Source organism: Emys orbicularis, chromosome 7 (assembly GCF_028017835.1).
Source record: "Emys orbicularis isolate rEmyOrb1 chromosome 7, rEmyOrb1.hap1, whole genome shotgun sequence".
In the NCBI taxonomy this organism is placed as follows: Eukaryota; Metazoa; Chordata; order Testudines; family Emydidae; genus Emys; species Emys orbicularis.
Window position 1 is genome coordinate 123,965,320 of NC_088689.1, and position 23,715 is coordinate 123,989,034.

The 23,715-nt window shown below is 41.3% G+C and overlaps 1 protein-coding gene across 1 annotated transcript in view; it reads left to right on the forward strand.

Moving 5' to 3' along the window:
• Positions 1-23,715, forward strand: part of SUCLG2 (succinate-CoA ligase GDP-forming subunit beta) — a 222,778-nt gene that overhangs the window by 108,895 nt on the left and 90,168 nt on the right. The window contains exons 5-7 of the mRNA XM_065407893.1: positions 11,464-11,616; positions 12,629-12,718; positions 16,254-16,350. Coding sequence (XP_065263965.1) covers positions 11,464-11,616; positions 12,629-12,718; positions 16,254-16,350 — 340 coding nt within the window. The remainder of the gene's footprint in view (positions 1-11,463; positions 11,617-12,628; positions 12,719-16,253; positions 16,351-23,715) is intronic.

Here is a 23,715-nt window from a genome sequence, read left to right on the forward strand (position 1 = left end):
TTATATCGGGGTAGAGGTGTAGGTGACTTCAAAAGGAGAAATATTACATTTTCTCATTTTGGGTAATTGCTTTTTCTAGGATCCCAAAAGTGCCTTTTTTGTGGGGTGGTCATGTCCTTAATTATTGGCCTAAGTAAGAGAAACTTAGGTAGCCCTTCAGGACAGGCTTTCTTAGACTTTCACCCTTCAATTAAATCCTATAAGTAAGGCTGCTACTGGAAATTTTCTGATTTTTTGTCTCTAACTTTGCTTTGTTGAGAGAGGACATATAATGAAGAGCTATGCTGTCTATTTGATGCCAGGAGACAGTGTGTTATGCAAACTTCTTTGGCATGAGTTGAAGAAAAAATAAGTAGTTGCTAATGTACTGCCAGTGTCTTGGCATTGGCAGAGAAAGAGGACATGTAGCTGAAGAGATGCTTTTTGTTGAGTGTTTGAGGAATGTTCTGTTGTGTGTCTTCAGCAATATCTCTGTGGGAAGAAGAAAGGCAGACTATTCTAGTTCCTGATAGAAGTTTAATTTTAAATAGTAAAAAGAAGAAACAAAAATTACTACTACCTCTCAGAAACTCTGATAATAAACACAAAAGAGACATTTCTCAGCTTACAGCTGTTCTCAGAATATTGTGTGGTGAAAGCTCTCTTCCTCTGTAAACGCCTTAGTCTTATTCCTTTTTGTGCTAGCTGAACTGCTTGAAATACTCCAGCAGAGGAAGACTTGTTGTCCCTCCGCCCCATCTGATTAGAAGATTGTGCATTCGTTTAAATGGTCAAATCTACAAAGCAGACTTCTAATTTTCATTGGAAATCAATAGAAAATGAAAGGTCTGTATTTTCAGAATGGATTATTTAAATGAAAGCACACTAACTTAATTTAGTAGAGAGAGTAGGAAGATGCTCTTACATAGTGGATTTCCAAAAAGCTCTATACAATATGTAGTGTAAAGATAAGACGTATTACTTGTAGCTTCTTTTCTCCCCTTCAACACATTGCTTCTGTAAATATATAGTGTAAGGAGCAAGAGGATAGAGTATATCATGGAAACATAGTGACTAGATTTGGATGAATAGTGCAAAAAATTCCCATGAATATTTGATTGGCTTTTTAAAGAAAATTGTCATTTCCTTAAATAGTGTTCCTTTTGTGTTTTGCTTTCCATGAAAATTCATACCAGATAAAATAATCATAAGCTATTCTCATCCAACCAGAGAAGACAGAGAATACTGTGTAGCTTATATAACCCTCACCTAAAGGATGTTGTTTAGGTATCAAGCCAGAGGGATTTTAATAAAGAAAAAAAATCCAGCAATGAATAAATCAGAGAAAATCAATCTGTTCAATTGTTCTGTGAAGAGAGAAAAAGCTAAATTCAGTGTAATGATTATTACAAATTATTGTAGTTGACTGGAGAGTGTATCCATATGAGATATGGGTTTTTTCACCTTTCTCTGTGGCATGGGGCATGGGTCACTTGCAGGTTTAAACTAGTGTAAATGGTGGATTCTCAGCAAAACTTGAAGTCTTTAAATCATGATTTGAGAACTTCAGTAACTCAGTATTATAGGAATAGGGGAATATTATAGGAATGGGTCATTGAGGTTTTTTAGGTGGTCAGACTAGGTGATCATGGTCTCTTCTGACCTTAAAGTCTCTATGAGGAAGAACATCAGGTGCTCAGATACTACAATGATTAGCACAGTGTAAGTATGTATATAGAATAGAATATGTGTATTTTTGCTGTCCAGCAAGGATATGTGGAAACATATTACAGTACACATAAAAGCATTTTAATGTGGAGCTAGGATTTCTCTTCAATATGCATGTGCATTTTGTTGTTGTCTGGCGGGTTGCACATCAGTAGTAAGGGATTGATAGCCACATATTTTGTGTTTCTCGTAGTAGGTAGCCATTTTGTTCTAAATGTAAAATGTTTACCGTTGCAGAGTTTTTGGGCATTTCAGCAAATTGGCATATTCTCCATCTGCATCACATGCACAAGTTTTCTTGAATTGTGCTGCAATAACCAGTTTACAGTACATTTTGTAAAAGCATTTTATAATAGTAATGATTTATCTAGGCTTTATGAGATTGCCAAGCAAACACACTAGCCCTACTTTATACACCTCTACCCCAAAATAACGCTGTCCTCGGGAGCCAAAAAATCTTACCGTGTTATAGGTGAAACCGCGTTATATCAAACTTGCTTTGATCCACTGGAGTGCACAGCCCCGCCCACTCGGAGCACTGCTTTACCGCGTTATATCCGAATTCGTGTTGTATCGGGTTGCGTTATATCTGGGTAGAGGTGTACTACGTGGATACATATATGAAAAGTAAATAATGGTAACTAGACTGCTATGCCCTCATTACTCAATAATAATTTGGAGAAAACAGACCTTTATAATGATACATATCTCTCTAATTCAACAGAAGTGTTTTTGTGAAAAGCTATTGACTCCTCTTAAAAAATACGTATGGGGGGAGGGGGGACAACCTTTACTTTCTAGGCAGACTCTGCTCTTGTTAGCATCTTGGAACTAGTTGCAATTTACACAGATTGCAAGTCATTCAGAGTATTAGTACCACACTGTAGTACCAGGCTCCACAATCTTAGTTGTAGGATAGAATTTCATCATTGTATGTGATAGCTAAATGGATTTTGTATCTCCAGGATAACATTTAACATATAGAAATTTTTGTGCACAGAAAATGTCTGGTAGATCTTAGAGACAAAAATAAAAGGTAGCTGTTTGAGCAGAGAAGAGTGCCTTCAGTAACCTCTGTATTTAATTATGGCAATGGAGATTCAGGAGATTGTAGGCATTTTTGTTTTATTGCAACAGGAATATAAGAAGTCTTGTCCTATAATTTTGTTAAAGTAAATTACAAGTTAGTAAGGAAAGACATTCTTACTTTTTTCACCTTTCTGCTGTTTTAGAAATTATTTACCACTTTAGAAAATTAAATAATCATACTACTTTCAACTAGGTATTTTATAATTATTTTACAGATGAAGAGATACATAGATTAAATTACGTGTCCAAGACCACACAACAAGTTGGTTGTAGGTTTGGGATTAGAAGTCAGGATTTCCTGCCTCCAGTCCCCTGCTCAAACCATTTCCCCATGCTCCTTCTCTTAGGGTTTGTTCACACAGAAAAGTTATGCAAGCTAAGGAGTGAATTTAAACTAGTATACTTATGCCAGTATTACTCGGTGTGTGGACAGTCTTATTTTGGAACAAGAGTGGCTTTTTTCAGTTTAGTTTATCTCATTGAAAGGCATTTGGGCTAACCTAAAAAACCCACTCTTGTTGCAGAGTAAGTGTCCACATAGAGAGTTATATTGATATAATTATATTGGTGTATTTATATGACTATAACTGGTAAAACTCTGCCATGTAAACAGGACCTTATATTCTCATTTTTGATTAAGTCACAATGGTGAGGATTTGTTTCTTAATGCTGGTGGAAAAGTCCTTGAATAAACCAGCATCACCATTCACGCTGATGGGATAAATTGCTCGGGTCCTGGCAACAAAATAAAAATAGCTACTTGTTGCAAAGTGGATTTGGACAAATCTTGCAAATTTGCAACACAGACACCCGTGACCATACTTCTCAGGTGATGATTTCGAAAACCTGCACACAGGTGATGGAACGTAAAGTTGCACAATGCATCTGGACAACGGGTGTAATTTCTATCGTCAGAATCAGCAGGTGTTAGTGATGAAAGGCATGAGCAGGTGTTGAGTTCTAGGAAATAGCAATATTGTACTTCATTTTTAAGGATAAATGTTAAAGGTCAAAAACTGTCTACAGTTAGAATAGTCATGTAGAAAGTGAAGTTTGTTATCCAAAATTGAGTTCTCAAATGTAGAACTGTCTCTTTCTGCTTATGTGCCTACAGAAGTATTTAAAACGTGGCTGTGCTTCTTAAAATGGATACTTCTTAAATAAACAGAAGTCCCCTTGGCTCCTTTAGAACTTGGCAGCTATTTTGTGAGTTTACATAAAATCCTCTTATGGCACCCTGGAATTTGGAGAGTCTGGTTATCTGAGCAGGCAGTCTTCTGCTTATCATGACAACTTAGATAACCTGATAGCTGTGCCTTTTCTCCAAGCAATAAGAGCATTAACATTTCTAATATAAACACAACAAGGAATCTGGTGGCACCTTAAAGACTAACAGATTTATTTGGGCATAAGCTTTCGTGGGTAAAAACCTCACTTCTTTGGATTCAAAGGTTTTTACCCACGAAAGCTTATGCCCAAATAAATCTGTTAGTCTTTAAGGTGCCACCAGATTCCTTGTTGTTTTTGTAGATACAGTCTAATACGGCTACCCCCTGATACTTGACATTTCTAATATATGATTCAGTATCAAAGGGCCATTTTAGATTTCCATGTGAAATTAGACATTTAACTTACAGGCAGATTGTTAGAAGGCTAAATGTTAAAGCAAGAAAATATGAAGTTATCAGGGTGGCTTTATAATAACGGCTTTCCCAGGACATTTTTTTCAATAAAACTGCTGTGGAAAATAGGATAATGAATCTTCATACTTTTCATCATAAGCAAAGCAGAACAATACAAGGAAAAAAAACCCCAAATTCTATGTTTCCTGATGCACTGGCCTGGAACGATGGAGTCAGTTGCTTACGTCACGTGAACACCAGGTAAAAGCCCAAGTTGAATTACATTTGAAGGACTGGCACTTCTTGTCCTACCTTATCTTCCAAATTCTATGATCTCTTGCCCGCCTGACTTAGATGGCATTGCAGATACAAATTACTGCCCCTTTCTCACTGGAGGTGGGTGGGAAATGTTACACAGTGGGAGTCTAAATGTAGCAATGAACTCTACCGTGAAGGCCAAGTCACCCACTTCAAAGCAGATAGACTCTGATGACGATGATTTCCTTAGGGAAGACTGAAAGAGTTGCTGGCCATTAGAGACAGTAGCCACTAGTCCACTCTTTCCTCTCATCCACTGATGTGTCAAAGCCCCCTGTGATGTGGCTGGTCAATAGGTGATGACAGTCTTCCAAGCCTTAGGTGGCACTGAATGAGGAGCCTGATTTATCAGTGATTTTGCTGGGAGAGCTTCCTCATCAATTCAGGAATATTACTAAGGTATTCGGAGTTAGGCATCTCGTAACATAAGAACAGCCATCTAGCCCAGAATCCTGTCTTCCGACAGTGGCCAATGTCAGGTGCCCCGGAGGGAATGAATAGAACAGGCAATCATCAAATGATCCATCCTCTGTCGCCCATTCCCAGCTTCTGGCAAACAGAGGTTAGGGACACCATCCCTGCCCATCCTGGCTAATAGCCATTGATGGACCTATCCTCTATGAACTTATCTAGTTCTTTTTTGAACCCTGTTATAGTCTTGGCCTTCATAACATCCTCTGGCAGAGAGTTCCACACATTGACTGTGCATTGAATACTTCCTTTTGTTTCTTTTAAACTTACTGCTTATTAATTTCATTTGGTGACCCCTAGTTCTTGTGTAGTGAGAAGGAGTAAAAAACACTTCCTTATTTACTTTCTCCATTCTTCTTCTCCTTCTTCTTATCCCTTCTTCCATTATGTTACTTCTGTCTTTTTATTGTCAAGAAAGGAAGGAAAGCCTAATGAGGGGATTCCCGATTAACCATTGGCATATGCCTCTCATTAATAACAAATGGGCAGTCTCTGACACTGCAGACTTCTGTTTGCATTCTTATACCAGGCATTACATGACTGACATTTGTTTCTCACCAAGATGGGACTTTAGAGATAAGGTAACTTTTTTTCCCCTTACATACTTCTTCCCTTTGCTCTAACCCTATTCTACTTGCAAGAAACTTCTAGGCATTCTACACTGATCAGTGGAGGAAATTAAAATTTTTACCTGGAAAAAAAATAATTCTGTACCATGGATGCCTGTCAGTTATCATCTTGAACAACTCAAGGTTCTTCTTCGAGTGCTTGCTCAAGTCGATTCCATTCTAGGTGTGTGCGCGCCCATGTGCACAGTTGTTGGAGATTTTAACCTTAGCGGTATCCATAGGGTTGGCTGTGGCGCCCTCTGGAGTGCCGCGCTCATGTGTCGGTATATTAGGCGCCGCAAGCCCTACGCCCTCTGAGTTCCTTATTACCACCCCTGGCAGTTTGTCGGAGCGTCTTTCCCTTGTCTAGCAAGTAGTTAGCAGGTTCTCCTTTGGTTTCTGATTTAGTGCTTTGTAAATAGTTTTGTTGGTAGTAACTAGCTAGTGAAGTAGTTGTTAAGCACTGTAGTTATAAGTTAGGGTCCCGGCGGGGACTTTGCCCAAGGCGGAGCATGCCCCAGTCTCCGGGTTTTAAGTCCTGCCCTTACTGTAACAGGCCTATGCCTGTTAGTGACCCCCATAGCAGCTGCCTGAAGTGCTTAAGGGAATCACATGTCAAAGAAAAGTGTCGCATCTGTAAGAGCTTTCGTCCCAGAACACAGAAGGAGCGCGACATCCATTTGAGGGCCCTCCTCATGGAGGCTGCTCTCTGCCCGGCCTTGGGACTGTCCCAGACGGACTCAACTCCCAGTACTTCGGCCTCTGTGCGTAGTACACCCCTGACACCAGGTTCTACCTGGCACTGCTCCCCTTTGCTGGTGCCCAAGAAGAAATCTAAGAAGTGTGACCCGGCACCGAGCAAGAAAAACCAAGGGGCATCAGGTGAAAGACCAAGGGGCATCAGGTAAAGGACCCTGTTCAGGCTGCCCGCCCTGAAACCACAGATTGAGACACCGGTCACCATATGGCTGGCACCGGTCATCCTCCCGCCAATTGTCTCCATGGTGTAGGTCACTGGCACTGAGACTGTGGAAACATTCGCCAATGCGGTACTGATCCCCCCGCTCCCAGCACCGATCCACTTACTTAAGGCACTGTTCATCCATGGTGACGGTTAGCCACCAGACTCAGGCGTGGAAGGCCCCACTGTGGTCACCAGAAGGGGATTCCTTCAGCACAGAAAGGGAGTTCAGCCCCTCACGGAGGTAGCACTGGCGTGACTGGGCACCTGAGGCTACATCCACCTCCACAATGCTGCCCTGGCAGCAGGGCCAGTGGCCAGCGCAATGGCGCTACTGGAGTGCCTGGGGCATGCTGGTTATGCTGATGCCTCCTTCGCCCCAATCTTTGGTAGCTGCTTCAGAAAAGCAACAGACAGCATGGGTGGCATGACAGGATTGGTGCGCGAAGCACAATCGGACGCCGGGGTGGAGGAACGAGTGCCCACCCCCCAAAACCTCCTTTCCCCATGGGGGATGAAGCCCTGGGCCCTCCCCTGGTGGTCCAGTTGTCCTCATCTCTCCAGATGAGGCTGTTGCGGGGCCCTCTCATGCTAGCCCACCGGACAGTTTTAAGGAGCACCAAACCCTGCTCCGAAGGGTGGCCACAAACTTAGGCCTAGAGGTGGAGAGACGTGTCTCACTTCTGGTGCATGATGGGGTCCTAAAGATTGCCAAAGCCCTTTGGAAAACCCCATTCTCAATCCCACCCACCTCCAGGAGAACTGAAAAGAAGTATTTTGCCCCAGCCAAGGGGTTTGAATACTTGCATACCCACACTCCCCCGGGTTGTTGGTCATTTCTGCGGCCAATGAGAGATGCAGACGGGCAATCCAGTTCTATCCCCAAAAATAGAGGCCAAGCGGCTGGACCTTTTTGGAAGGAAAATTTATTCCACGGCCAGCCTTCAGTTCCAGGTCGCAAACTACCAGGCTCTTTTGGGGAGATATAACTTTAACCTATGGGACTCCCTCCATAAGTTCAAGGACTCCCTGACCCAGGACTCGGCCCAAGAATTTGGGGCCCTTGTTGAGGCGGGTACTACAGCGACACGGTGCTCCCTCCAAATGGTCTTGGGACGCAGCTGATTCGGCGGCCAGGGTGGTCGCTTCAGCAGTGGTCTTGAGGCACAGTTCTGTAGGGCTGCTACCTGGTCATCTGTTCACACGTTCACATCTCACTACTCGCTTACCCAGCAAGTCCAAGACGACGCTGACTTTGGTAGAGCAGTGTTGCAAGCTGCACAACCATGAACTCCTAGCCCATCTACAGGAATACTGCTTGTGAGTCACCTAGAATGGAATCGACATGAGCAAGCACTCGAAGAAAAAATGGTTAGTTACCTTTCATAACTGTTGTTCTTCGAGATGTGTTGCTCACGTCCATTCCATTACCCGCCCTCCTGCCCCTCTGTCGGAGTTGTCGGCAAGAAGGAACTGAGAGGGTCTAAGGACAGCGGCGCCTAATATACCAACGCATGAGCGCAGCACTCCAGAGGGCGCTACAGCTGACCCTACAGATACCTCTAAAGCAAAAGTCTCCAACAACTGTGCACGTGGGCGTGCACACACCTAGAATGGAATGGACATGAGCAACACATCAAAGAGTCATAGAATATCAGGGTTGGAAGGGACCTCAGGAGGTCATCTAGTCCTACCCCCTGTTTGAAGCAGGACCAATCCCCAGACAAACTTTTGCCCCAGATCCCTAAATGGGCCCCCTCAAGGATTGAACTCCCAACCCTGGGTTTAGCAGGCCAATGCTCAAACCACTGAGCTATACATCAAAGAACAACACATCAAAGAACAACAGTTACGTAAGGTAGGTTACTGTTATGGAGGTTAACATTTTTAGGTTAGGGTTTTTGATTGTTTTGATTTAAAGAATCCATGTTATTTGTATGGTCTTCTCACCACCATTGACTTAGGCTGGGAGCCAAAGGGAATTGGACACTGAACTCTAATTTAAATTCAATCGGATCTGGTCTCCTAACTCCCTGAGTGCCCTTTGAAAATCCTACCCTTAGCTCTTGAACGTATCACTTAGCAGTATTTTAGTGACACTTCCATTAACATTTTTCCCTTTTCCTTTGTGCTATGGGAACTTTGTCTGAAGAATACAGATAAGGGTTTCTGGTGCCAAAATTTCAGGTGCCTTTTGACGGGTGGTTTTGCTTGACCTATCAATAGAGCAACTGACTCAACCATTTCAGATATACTGGTGCAGGTAAAAGTTCTAACTGCAACAAACCAAGCCCATTTTCCATATCCATGCTTGTTCCATTAACAATAGTGACAGGTAGATGACCTACGCTTGGGATACTGGCTTTTCATTTCCCTTTAGAGCAGCCTTGAATAAAAAACCTTTACAAAATAAAGTAGTTTTCTGTATTAGTTGTTATTGGCTTCCTTTAATTCTAGTTTTCCTTAGTCTGCTTTTGAATAGTTGCTTGTTTGAACTATTCTTTTAGCTCTCCAGATGTTCGGTGAAGAAAGCAAGGGAGAGGGAAAAGGAAGCAAAATTATTGTAAGGGTGAAAATGTCTTCCCAGTCAAAAGTCCATAAACAAATACATCTTCCCTCCCTTCTGCCCAGCTGATAGAGAGGAACTTTATTTAATTTCTTGTTTCTTATTTTTTCCTATTCTGTTAAGAAGTACGGACAGGCATAAGGTAAGTGCATTCTTCCTCATATACTCATTTAGTAGAATATCAAATAAATTGGTAAAAGTTTCTCATTTATAGCTGTGGAACCTTGAAATCCAAGGAAGCATTATTCAATGGAATACACCCTACAGTTAAACACCAGGAGCCTTACGTTTAAAACGAATGTGGGCCATGATTTGATTTCAACAAAGTTACACCAACAGTAAATCTGACCTTGTGTATTTCATTCATTAAATAATGGCTACTTCATGAATAATGGTATACACAAAGCCTTAATCTAAGATGACTATTTAAAGCCATTGATTTATAAGCAGCCCAGATCAGTAAGTCATTCTCATCTGATACTTGTTTCTTAGCCCACTTAGTGAACTGAGTTGCTGGTCTCTATAGTTTCCATTGAAAGGGTGTCCATGTTAGAGTCATCACCACCAATCTGATGAGGCTCATTGCCACCCTTGGTGGTTGTCTCAGTAAAGAATCTAGAGAGAATGGAATTGGAGAGTGAATCACTCTGCCCCAGAGATGTTCCCTGGACTTCAGGGTTGAGGTAGAGAAGCACACATTGCTATCATGCTTGCCGTGCTTGAGAGAGAGAGCTCCAGTCCTGGGCTTGTCAGTCTGGCACCTATCATGATAACTAACAGCACCTACTAATAGTAATACAGTGAAGTTATTTAACATGAATATTTAAAGTAATTTGATATCCTTATGCCAAAAAGAGTTATTTTGGGGAGTAACCTGGCAAGTGTAAAAGTGTGCTTAGTCTCTTAAATGGCTGACAGGAAGTCCATCCATAACAACTTCCTTTTGATTACTGTTGCCTTACATCAGTCATTGCTATTAGGTAATAGGTCTGATGACCAACAATCCAGATGGAAAAGTGAGTATAGTTATTACTGTGCTGTAACAAAATGGGCACTCAGCATGTCTCTGTCATTTTTTTCATTCATGAGGACAATGGTTATAATTAATTTACAGTAGCAGTGTTTTGTTTTTGGTCCTACTGCAGGTCAGTGCACACAGATTCCAAACACACAGGTGTAATGTAAAGTCCGTACTTCCTTGGAAGCTAAACTATAGATCATAGATAGGCCTGAGTGTATTCCCCCATTTATGCTGGTGGAGGGGAGCAAAAGTATGGGGATCTGTTGTGAGGGGCGTAGAAGGGGAGGAGTTGCAGCTCCATGATATGGAGGCATACTTTCGTTCCATGTGAGTTTGGGATCCTTTATATTAGAAGAGGAGAGAGCTTTAGAGCTATCGTCTCCTTGGGACATGGTGGGTTGCTAGGTGTAAATCTGTACTGGAGTTAATGCCATAGCAAACAACCTTAACTCCTCCTCTTGGACCTTCTATCCTCCTTGGAGATGTCGCCTGGGCCATCAATAGTAGACCATCTTCTTAGGAAAAAGTACTTCCAATGGGCAGCACAGAGCGGCTAAGGCTTGTTCTGCAGGGCTGCTGTCTTATTTCTCTCAGGATCCCTAATCTCCACAGGGTTAGCAAGCTATACGTACTCACCCATCCCCTGCTTAAGTGCTAGACTCATGAAAGAATGGAAAGGAAATGCTGAGATTCTCCCTAGAAGTTGTCATCCTCTGCTTTGGGGTTTTTGTTTAGAAGGGATGATTGGGACCCTAGTTTACAATTATTATTATATATTCTAATGTAAATGGCTATAGGGTATAGGAATTGAGAGATTCAAGAAGAAAAAGGCTAATGGAGTATCTGGTGCCTGTAACATAAAACTGCAGCTGCTTTAAGACTGTGTTGAAGTATGAGCCACTATATTCTCTGCTAGCAGTTCACAATGGTGTAAAATTTTATCTGTTTCTTCTGATTCATAATTGCTCTTTGGATTTTATGACATTTCGTACTCCCAGATACCACAACAAATTAAAAAATATTATGGTTAAATCTCACCAGCCAAGATATACCAGTTAAAAAGAATGTTTGGTTTTTTCCCCCCCCCTGTTAATTTTTAGGTGATGGTTGCAGAAGCATTGAATATTTCGAGGGAAACCTACTTTGCAATTTTGATGGACAGAGCTTCCAATGGACCTGTGATGGTTGGCAGCCCACAGGGAGGTGTTGACATAGAAGAAGTGGCGGCTACTAGCCCGGAACTTATCTTTAAGGTACCAAAATAACATTTCAGATTCAAATTGTAATCAGATTTCCAAATGAAAAGAATTTCTTCTGCAGAAAGATGTTGCAAAAAAAAAAAATTAAAAATTTCATGTAACAAAATAGGGACCTGATCCTGGGAGATGAGGAAGGTTCAGCACCTCCTTGTGTCAACCCTAGACCTCTTTTCCTAATCTAGGCAAAGTCTTAGTGAGACAATTGCTCTAAATTTCACGTGTTAAACATCACCTGTATATGAAGCATTTTCCTAAATGTTTCTTAGTATCTTTCATGTTTCACTTTAACTAATTGGAAAGTGTGGTTAGGCTAGTTCTTTTGCAGGCAGGCTTACGGTCAATACCATGATTGCCAATTAAAAAAACCCTACACTTAATTTCAAAGGCGGACGTTCTCAATTATTTCCTCCTCTTAGTATAGGTTTAAGTCTTGCACCTCAGATACCACTGTGTTGTCACTGTTGGCACGTACTCACTGCTGAATGATGAGTAATGCATTCTAGTATTTATAATGTTCCTGTGGCTTGATAATGAGTAGATAAGCTATTCATTTGGGAAAATAATTGATACAGACGTATAATTATGTGGGGGGAAAAGCAAAAATATTTAATGCACATTTTGAAATTATATAAACTTAGTAATATTACTGGGCAGCAATACCACTGTCTTGGAGACTTTCCAGAAGATGTCATAAAAATTAACAGCCTAAATATTCATCAACGCCATCTGTACAGTAATTAAAAATGAAAACTGGTGTCAGATTGTCTTGTCAGTATGCCACCCTGAAGAATTATATAGTTTTTTGGAAGGACTGTTTTATAGATGGTGTGATAATTATAACATACCTTATAGGCAGCTGCTATACCCTGAATCGCTGAGAACTTTGGCAAACTGCCATACTTTAATTACTAATTTGCAAATATATACTAAGCATTTTTCTTTTCAAGTTATAAATCTCTACTCAGATTGAATACCTTAATTCTCTTTATGTACTTTATTGTAACAGGAGGAAATAGATATTTTTGAAGGTGTAAAGGACAACCAAGCATTGCAGATGGCAGAAAATTTAGGATTCAAAGGACCTTTGCAACAGCAGGTAACTTGACAGGGAAGGGTTCAATTGTCTTCAGACAAAGGGTGTGGAGGTGCCAGTTCTGCTAGGTGATTGGTTCTGAGAGGTTTTACGCCTTTTAGGGTAATGCTTAAAACGTTTGTATCTTAATAAATTGAATCTCTCTCATAACAGGTGTTGCCTATTTTAGATGCAGGTATGGGTGCTAACAGAAAATTTATTGTTCCTGAAATTAAATAGATTCAGTCCTTGATCTTGTGAGTTCCATTGATTTCAGTGGGTGTAATGGATTGCCCACATGGATCCCTTTGCTGGCTCAGGTCCTTAATATCTCAAATGCAATATGACAGGAATCAATAAATAGGTGTTTTGTATAGCAGAAGAATGTTTTACTTTTTTAAAGTCTGAGACACAATCAAACAAAGGCTGCCAGTTTGCTGAGAGGATTCTGAGAGTATAATTTTCAATGCATCAGCGCTTATCTCTGTTTTATGCTAGGAATTCTATATAGTACATAATATCACAAGAAACAGTGCTGGAGTGAATCACTTTGTAGATAGGAAACAGTTGTATTTGGGTTAATGTTAATAGATGTTAAAGACAGCTATCATCAGCTCTTTCTTCATACTTTTCCCCATAATATCAGAATGCCTTTTCTGTAGAATCTTTGCATTTTTAATACAGCACTTCTAATTATTTTCCATCCCAACTGTGCAATTAACAAATGCATAATCATTAAGTTGATTAACGCACATTTGAAGATTTAGCAGTATCTTCAGTGAGAACGAATGATTATCTCAAACCTTTCAACCCTTGCAAAGTTCTGGTACTTAATTATTGACAACAATACTGGGACTGTTAAACTGAACTATTGTGTACGTTTCTTTCCATGTACCATAACCTCTTCAATGGGATTTACTGAAGTATGTAAATGGAATAAATAGGTCAGTAAATAAAAAGGTCCATCTGAATAGCAACTACTTCTAGGGTATGATTCTGTGCTGCTCCTCTAAAGGTACGTCTACATCTCAGAAAGGCCGACTGTAGCCAGTCTCAGAGCCCGGGGCTAAAACTGACTCAGAATCGCGCTGTGGGGCTAAAAATAGCAGTGTAGATGTTTTGGGTTTGGGCTGGAGCCCGGACTGTGAAACCCAGTGATGGGGGTGGGTCTCGGAGCCAAGGCTCCTGCCCCAGTCTGAACATCTACCCTGCAAGTTTACAGCCCACAGCCTGAGCCCTGCAAGTCCAAGTCAGCTGACCCAGGCCAGCCACACGTATTTAATGGTTGTGTAGACCATACCCTTAGGGTCTCAGCACAGAACTTGCAGCCTAGGGGCCAGGGAGCTATGGTGGCTTTAAGCACCTTTGTGCCCTCCTGATTCTGGGCTGCTGTATAACTTACAGCTGCCTTATGGCCCACAGTGCTGCCCGGACTCTCCTTCGCGCTGCAGGTAGTGGCCTCATCCCCAGGATGTTCTGCCTGCCCTGGCATGCCCCCTACACCAAGGCTTGCAGGAAATAGCCATAGGGCTGTTGTCTACACTCAGTGCCTGTGCTGGGAACTTCTGCCCTGATACCAGGCTTTTAGAGCCCCTTATACCGTTCCTGCCCTTTTTTCCTTGTTATAAAGGGCTCGGAGTGGGCGTGAGACTGTCATCCCAATTTTATAGACCTGCTCAATGCTACCTTAAAAACAAGAGCATGGCTAAATTCTGATGCAATAATGAATTTCTAGTAGTTAATGTTACATGAGCTCCTATTTTAGTTGATTTTAATCATATATTAGTTTGGTGCAAATTGTATTTTTTTTTTATTTATATGGATTTAATGTCTACTACTATTAATGTCTCAGTCACAGGGGCGCAATTCCTTGGGAGAGTCACCCATAGAACTGAGAGCAGGATTTGGCCCATTTGGTGTAGTCCCGAAGAAAGTGCAAATATATGTGCATACAGAACACAAACACACACAATTAGAGCTTGGCAAATGTCTCAGAATGGAATTTGCATTGGCTGTGTTCATGAGCCTTTTGAATTCATTTTCTGCAGATTTTCGACTGAGCAAGTTTATTGGCAGAAACGTTTGTAGAAACTGAATATTATGCACATATTTGTGAGAAGTGAATGTTTAATTCAAAGATGAGTATTCACACCAGAAATCTCATTCTAATAATTATGCCATCATCCAGTTAGGAAACAGGTTACATATTTCTGTGTCCAATTAAAACTGAGACAGATAATAGCTCAAATATTAAACACAAGTTACAAACTGCTTGGGAATGGCCCACAGAACAAGAATTTGCGGGGGAGGGATAGCTCAGTGGTTTGAGTATTGGCCTCCTAAACCCAGGGTTGTGAGTTCAATTCTTGAGGGGGCCATTTAGGGATCTGGGGCAAAAATCTGATGGTACTTGGTCCTGCTGTGAAGGAAGGGGACTGGACTGGACTCAGTGACCTTTCAGGTCCCTTCCAGTTCTATGAGATAGGTAAATTACATTTAGAGATTATTTGGCACATATTTAATAACAAATAAGTTTAGAAACCTGGAAGTTGGTACTGGTACAATATATATGTAAAGCACAACCATTCCCTCAATGTTACACAACTGTAGTATTTTGAGATAATGGTCCAACAGTAGTAGTGGGGTTTTTCATAAAGGCAGAAGCAACATAAAAGCAAGTTTGGTTTTTAATTTGGTTCCCTTCCTTACTTTCTGAAAGATCCCAAATGTTTTGGTTTGAGTTTTTGATTAACTGAACCACTGACCAAGAAAAAAAGCTTTGGAGTGTGTGGTTTTTGGGGTCCCAATCTTTCTGCTACCTCATTGCAACCAATAGGGTTGCAATATGAAAATTCGTTGCAGGTAGAAAGGTTGGTTTACTTAGCTAACCTGTTAATAGGGGAACGGCAGAGGAAAACAGTGGTTGGGGACTTAATATTATGTCACGATTAGCCCCACCCACCCACAACCACAGAGAGAGAGGAGGGGGCAAAGAACAGCAGTGGGGAGCAGGAGAGGCCGACTTTTAAATAAACAAACCCAATCTTTCAATTGTTGTTTCTACAGGGAAAAGTTGCATTTTGCTGTAGGGGGGAGATTTATATTTTTTCTAAACAGGTTCAGCAATTAATCTGCACTCATCAAATCCACATTGTTTTTCAGTTTCTGAATTTAGACTCATTAATGTAACTACTTAACTTGAATATCAGCATACCGGAGAAAATATATTCATTATGAACTCAAAAACTTCTTTGATTGTGCTTAAATTAAGCTTGTTTATATTAACGATGCTGTTCATTTTACTGAAAATCCCCAGTTTGTATACTATGAAGACAGCATTTACAAAATGTTTATCAAAACTTTTAGGCTTTATTCTTAATATTTTTGGTAAGGTAAAACTCCATTTGAATTAAATACTCCTGTAATTCTGTAACTGAGAGCTGCTGTAATCTTCTACCAGACTTGAGATTTCATGTAATTTGAGATACTAAAAATAGATGTAAAGGTTTACTGTTCCCTTTTTGTGCATGCTACTTACAAATCACTTGATCAAATTTAGGCAGCAGATCAAATTAAGAAGCTGTACAATCTTTTCCTGAAAATTGATGCTACTCAGGTTGAAGTGAATCCATTTGGTGAAACTCCAGAAGGACAAGGTAAGAAATGAAAGAAAACAAATCAATATATTATAATTCTTTCTTTATGCAAACTATACATTAAATTGCATGGATGGCGATAGCAGCAGCTTTGCATTAATTTCATTGTGTAATTTAATTTAAGCAATATTCATAAATGTTCCCATGATAGATTTTAACATGGCAATAGCTTTTATGTCATCTAAATACTGAAAGTATCCGCGTCTGCATGTTACTTGGTGACAAACAGCAACTTTTTCTTACTTTTTATGCAAAGTATTTTTGCTCATGCTATTAAAACAACAAGGAGTCCGGTGGCACCTTAAAGACTAACAGATTTATTTGGGCATAAGCTTTCGTGAGTAAAAACCTCACTTCTTCAGATGCATAGAGTGAAAGTTACAGATGCAGGCATTATATACTGACACATGGAGAGCAGGGAGTTACTTCACAAGTGGAGAACCAGTGTTGACAGGGCCAGTTCAATCAGGGTGGATGTAGTCCACTCCCAATAATAGATGAGGAGGTGTCAATTCCAGGAGAGGAAAAGCTGCTTCTGTAATGAGCCAGCCACTCCCAGTCCCTATTCAAGCCCAGATTAATGGTGTTGAATTTGCAAATGAATTTTAGTTCTGCTGTTTCTCTTTGAAGTCTGTTTCTGAAGTTTTTTTGTTCAATGATAGTGACTTTTAAATCTGTAATAGAATGACCGGGGAGATTGAAGTGTTCACTTACTGGCTTATGTATGTTACCATTCCTGATGTCCGATTTGTGTCCATTTATTCTTTTGCGGAAGAAACAGATTGACAGAGCAAGACGGGTACCCAGAAATCACCTACTACAGGACAGGTCCAACAAGGACAATAACAGAACACCACTGGCCATCACATACAGCCCCCAGCTAAAACCTCTCCAGCGCATTATCCACGATCTACAACCTATCCTGGAAAATGATCCCTCACTCTCACAGACGTTGGGAGGCAGGCCAGTCCTCGCTTACAGACAACCCCCCAACCTGAAGCAAATTCTCACCAGCAACTACACACCACACCACAGAAACACCAACCCAGGAACCAATCCCTGTAGCAAACCTCGTTGCCTACTCTGTCCCCATATCTACTCTGACGACACCATCAGAGGACCCAACCACATCAGCCACACCATCAAGGGCTCATTCACCTGCACATCCACTAATGTTATATATGCCATCATGTGCCAGCAATGCCCCTCTGCCATGTACATTGGCCAAACCGGACAGTCCCTCCGCAAAAGAATAAATGGACACAAATCGGACATCAGGAATGGTAACATACATAAGCCAGTAAGTGAACACTTCAATCTCCCTGGTCATTCTATTACAGATTTAAAAGTCACTATCATTGAACAAAAAAACTTCAGAAACAGACTTCAAAGAGAAACAGCAGAACTAAAATTCATTTGCAAATTTAACACCATTAATCTGGGCTTGAATAGGGACTGGGAGTGGCTGGCTCATTACAGAAGCAGCTTTTCCTCTCCTGGAATTGACACCTCCTCATCTATTATTGGGAGTGGACTACATCCACCCTGATTGAATTGGCCCTGTCAACACTGGTTCTCCACTTGCGAAGTAACTCCCTGCTCTCCATGTGTCAGTATATAATGCCTGCATCTGTAACTTTCACTCTATGCATCCGAAGAAGTGAGGTTTTTACTCATGAAAGCTTATGCCCAAATAAATCGGTTAGTCTTTAAGGTGCCACCAGACTCCTTGTTGTTTTTGTAGATACAGACTAACACGGCTACCCCCTGATACTTGCTCATGCTATTGTAATTAGTGGGCTAGAGAGGAAAAAAATCATTATTTTAGGATTTCATCTTGAATGTACAGGTAAGTTGCAGTTATAGGTGCATGAACATGAAAGATATCAGAGCATAGAAGAGAGGAAGACCTATTGGACTAATGGAGTTCACACCTGATTGTATCCTTTGGGAAGGTGAAGGATTTGCTTCCCCAATGGAAGTAGGTATAATAATAAGACTCTGCAAGATAAAGATGGGAAGCTGCTTTATCTTGCACGTTTTCTGTTGGTGGCTTTTTCTGATATAACCCTGCCTTTCTGCACTCTTGGTATATTAATTACACCAGCTTGTCTTCACAGCAGTTTACTGGACATGTACAATACACCATTTATGTTTCCTCTGGGTTTGCCCCTGTCTCTTTACAATGTTGTAAATGCATTGAAAAATTATAGTCTTGAAAAAATAATAGTAAGTTAGGTTTGGTGCAGTAGAAGGATGTGTTTGAATTTAAGAGAAGTGGTGGAGAACAAAAATATCGCCCTAATCCTTTACATCAAGTCATTAATAATGGGACAAACTGCAAAAGTCTCAGATATTCAGGTAAATCTTCAGGACAGAATTGAATGGAGCAACAGCATCTAACCTGGCAGGAAGAGCTGTAAAGAAAGGCATTGATTCTTGGGAGATGTGTTCCATGGAAGAGCAGTGAGAAGAGGATTTATTTCAGGAGTGGCGTAACGGAGTGGTGGAGAGGAAGCTGAGGAGGCTATGGCATCAAGGAAAAAGGTTGTGGTTTGGGTGTGGTCAAGTAGAGTGCTGGTGCAAGGAGCTGGTGCAAGGAGCCGGTATGAAGTGCAAAGGATGGCATAACTCAAAGCTGAATCTGTGTTTCAACGGAGTGTAAGAGCAGCAGACTTCTCATTCATTTCAATAGGCAGCAACCACATTTGGCAATCAGCCATTGTGTTATACAACCAGGATGGAATTTTTCAAAGACAAGGAAGTAGGGATTGTTGGGCTGGCTAACGCTATGTATTACAATAAATAAAATGTATTATCAAAGTAGAATATGACATCCATGCCGCTCTTTGTGATAGTATTATAGCAATTAGTGGGTGGCAAATTATTCACCATATACTTATTTAGATTTAAATGAAACCTACAATCTTATATTATAAGCTGCTATTAAAATAATGAATGCTAAATGCATGTACACACAAGTGCTTAGAAAACATTCCCATTATCAGGCCCAGATCACTTTTGGGTTTATCTACACATGAACATAAGAATGGGCATGGTGGGTCAGACCAATGGTCCATCTAGCCCAGTATCCGGTCTCTGAGAGCGGCCAGTGCCAGATGTTTCAGAGGGAATGAACAGAACTGGGCAGTTTATCAAGTGATCCAATCTCTGTCATCCAGTCCCAGCTTCTGGCAACCAGAGATTAAGGGACACCTAGAATGTGGGGTTGCATCTGTGACCATCTTGGCTAATAGCCACCGATGGACCTATCCTCCATGAACTTATCTAATTCTTTTTTGAACCCAGTTCTTCTTTTGGCCTTCACATCTCCCCCGGCAATGAGTTCCACAGGTTGACTGTGCGTTGTGTGAAGAAGTGCTTCCTTATGTTTGTTTTAAACCTGATGCGCCCTCTCCTGTAAGTAACCAATACTCACTTTGCTACTTCCTATGGTCCCCCACTCCATTAATCCTCTCACTCCGTCCAACAGGATATCCGTTTTTAAAGAGCCTGTAATATGACCTAGCAGCTCTTGTAAGTCTGTTTGCCAGGGCCTGTCAAAGAGGCTATCAGAAACGTTGGACTCTGCAACCATCATGAGAGAATAGTCAAAGGAGCTTGTTGGAATGTCAGTCAATACTCATAATATCTGGAAGGTCTGTTAATTCTGACTATTAGGTTCTCAAACAGCACCCGTCACCCTAGCATCAGAGAACCTACCAAAATTATGGCATGTAACTGTAAGGATATGTTTCTTCTCTGGCTATTCCCTCCATTTATTAGGGATTACATATGTATTTTGTATTTATTTATTGTGGTGCTGTGGGAAGGTCTTGTGCATTTTACACTGAAGATCATGAGGTTCATATTCACCCTGATCTCTTCTGAGATTTAATTCCAGATTCATGGGCCCCTTGCTGAGAGAGCTCTGCTGATGAACACATGAGTTTCATTTTTTTTTCTGTGAAGTGAGGAGTGCTGGATAGCAGTGTCTAAGGCTGACACATTTGGGATTATTGGAATCTCAAAAATGGCATTTTTTTGTGTGTGGTTGTATTTATTTAGGTATCCAGAATGAGTAGGTTTCATGTGGATGCTGAGGATGTGAACAGACTTAATTATCAGATGCCTTCGGTGGAAGGTAACGTTACGTAAGGGGCAGGTTCCTCCATCTCCCCATCAGTACCACCTAAGTCGTCTTCTGAGATACTCTTCGTCCAGTTGCTGATATCAGCCATGTCACTGGTTGGCTGAAAGATGATGCTGTTAGTGTCAGCTGTGAAGGTAATACGGGGCTAGATGTCATTGGCTTATTGCTGGCATTTTTGGTCTGTAACGTTTCACAGTCTGCTCTAATGGCTTCACTGAGATGAACAAGACGAGAGAGTGGACGGATCCCTATGGTATCCACACCTAGGGCTTTGAAGGTGGAGGAGACAGTATCTTTTACGTGCCTCTCTCTAAGTTTGGCCTGAGAAGGATCTTTGAAGCTATTTCTGCATGATCCACCCCTTCAGTTTCTTTGAGTCAGGGCAGCAGGGTTCCATAGTTGGCCATACCAGACGCTGTGGAGAAGTCAGGCAATAAGATTGTAGATGCATGGCCCATAAATATGGTTCATAAACAGCAAAAGATCATCCTTCACTAACATCAGCCCCATCTCTATTTGCTGTCCTGGCCAGAAGCCTGACAGGGAGGGATCCAAGAAACTGGCTATGTTTAGGTGAAGATGGAGATGGCCCTTGGAGAGTTTTCTAATTAGCTTGCTCCAAAATGGAAGGAGGTTGGATAGTGGGCAGTATTTGGAAAGTCATTGGGGACATGGCTTCAGGGCCAGCTGATACTATGTCATGCTTGGGAGTTATTCTATTAAATATGAGAAGTGCTGGCCCAGAATAGTTCAATAGGTCAAGATTTAGCAGAGCCTCTGATGGAGGAGAGATGGAATTTCTTTACCTCTTCCATGATCTAACCATACACACACACACACATTCCTGTGACAGAACCTCTTTATAAGGTGCACTTGTTTTCTTCCATCAATGCTCATGTTTTCTTCCCTCCCACTTCCTCTGCTGCAGTTTAGTGGAGAATGATGTGGAATTCTGGGTTTGAGAGCAAGGGAGTGGATATTTGAGTGACAATGTGTCAGTGGATGTGGTTAGTGAGTGTCACAGAATCATAGAATATCAGGGTTGGAAGAGACCTCAGGAGGTCATCTAGTCCAATACCCTGCTCAAAGCAGGACCAACACCAGCTAAATCATCCCAGCCAGGGCGTTATCAAGCCGAGCCTTAAAAACCTCTAAGGATGGAGATTCCACCACCTCCCTGGGTAACCCATTCCAGTGCTTCACCACCCTCCTAGTGAAATAGTGTTTCCTAATATCCAACCTAGACCTCCCCCACTGCAACTTGAAACCATTGCTTCTTGTTCTGTCATCCGCCACCAATGAGAACAGCCTAACTCCATCCTCTTTGGAACCCCCCTTCAGGTAGTTGAAGGCTGCTATCAAATCCCCCCTCACTCTTCTCTTTTGCAGACTAAATAACCCCAGTTCCCCCAGCCTCTCCTCATAAGTCATGTGCCCCAGCCCCCTAACCATTTTTGTTGCCCTCCGCTGGACTCTCTCCAATTTGTCCACATCCCTTCTGTAGTGGGGGGACCAAAACTGGACACAATACTCCAGGTGTGGCCTCACCAGTGCCTAATAGAGGGGAATAATCACTTCCCTCGATCTGCTGGCAATGCTCCTACTTGGCCTTCTTGGCAACAAGGGCACACTGCTGACTCATATTCAGCTTCTCGTCTACTGTAATCCCCAGGTCCTTTTCTGCAGAACTGTTGCTTAGCCAGTAGGTCCCTAGTCTGTAGCAGTGCATGGGATTCTTCCTTCCTAAGTGCAGGACTCCGCACTTGTCCTTGTTGAACCTCATCAGATTTCTTTTGGCCCAATCCTCCAATTTATCTAGGTCACTCTGGACCCTATCCCTACCCTCCAGCGTATCTACCTCTCCCCCCAGCTTAGTGTCATCCACGAACTTGCTGAGGGTGCAATTCATTCCATCATCCCGATCATTAATAAAGATGTTGAACAAAACCGGCCCCAGGACCTACCCCTGGGGCACTCCACTTGATACCGGCTGCCAACTAGACATCGAGCCATTGATCACTACCCATTGAGCCCGACAATCTAGCCAGCTTTCTGTCCGCCTTATAGTCCATTCATCTAATCCATACTTCTTTAACTTGCTGGCAAGAATACTGTGGGAGACAGTATCAAAAGCTTTGCTAAAGTCAAGATATATCACATCCACTGCTTTCCCCATATCCAAAGAGCCAGTTATCTCATCATAGAAGGCAATCAGGTTGGCTTGCTAGTGGGGTAGATTTATCTGTAAGGATATTTTGGAATTTAAGCTTTGTGGGCAGACTGTTCTGGTTTGTGTTTACTTGTCTAGCAACTGGGAGGGATTTGATTTGTGCCTTTAGGAAGTGGTGGTCAGTCCAGGGGTGTTTCTTGTCTATGTAGAGCCTTAAAATCGCATCCAGGATATGACTGATTGTCCATATAGGCCCAGAGATTAGAAACTGAAGGTAGAAAATGTGGAGGGGAGATTTTGGGTTATTACAGCAGCAGGCATTGTCATCATGGCTGTTGAAATCTTCCATTCCAATAGGAAAAGATAGTCACCATGTCAGACAGCATCTTCATCAGCTCCTTTGGGAGGAGTGGTGCTAAATACAAGCTTTTTAATTGTCCACAGTTACTTTGTACATAAACTTCTTTTCATTAAAAACTAAATAGAATAGTTGTAATATAGTTTGGTTCCCTTTGCTCAGAAATTCAAGAACTCGGTTGTGAGTAGAGATTGTAACAATCTTTTGTCCAACTGGCCAACAATCTTTTATTCATTAAATCAAACACAGAAGAATTGGCAGAGTAGTAGACAATAGACTTTTCCTGTGCTTTAGATTGAAATTCTGTTGGTATTAGTGACTACTAGAAACTTAAACAAAAACCCCACTTGATAAGTGTTGTTGCAGCTAAGTTGTTTTTTGTTCAGGTTTTTGGACATTAACATGCAGTATCACAAAGAGACATTTTTAAAACAAACATCAGTAGAAATAATTTTCTTACAGTTCCATGTGACAGTAATTCAGAGATTGAATTATAATCATGATCAAGTGTATGTGTGTGTTTTGAGTATAATGAGCAGTAGTCAAATAAAACTGAATTAGGAAAAAATGATTAATTACCAAAATTTATAAATGCTGCCTTGATACAAGAGCGTGTTTTTGGTGGTTGTTGGTGGGGTTGTTTTGTTTTTATTTTCTGTTGTTTTCAAAAACCCTAAAGTATTT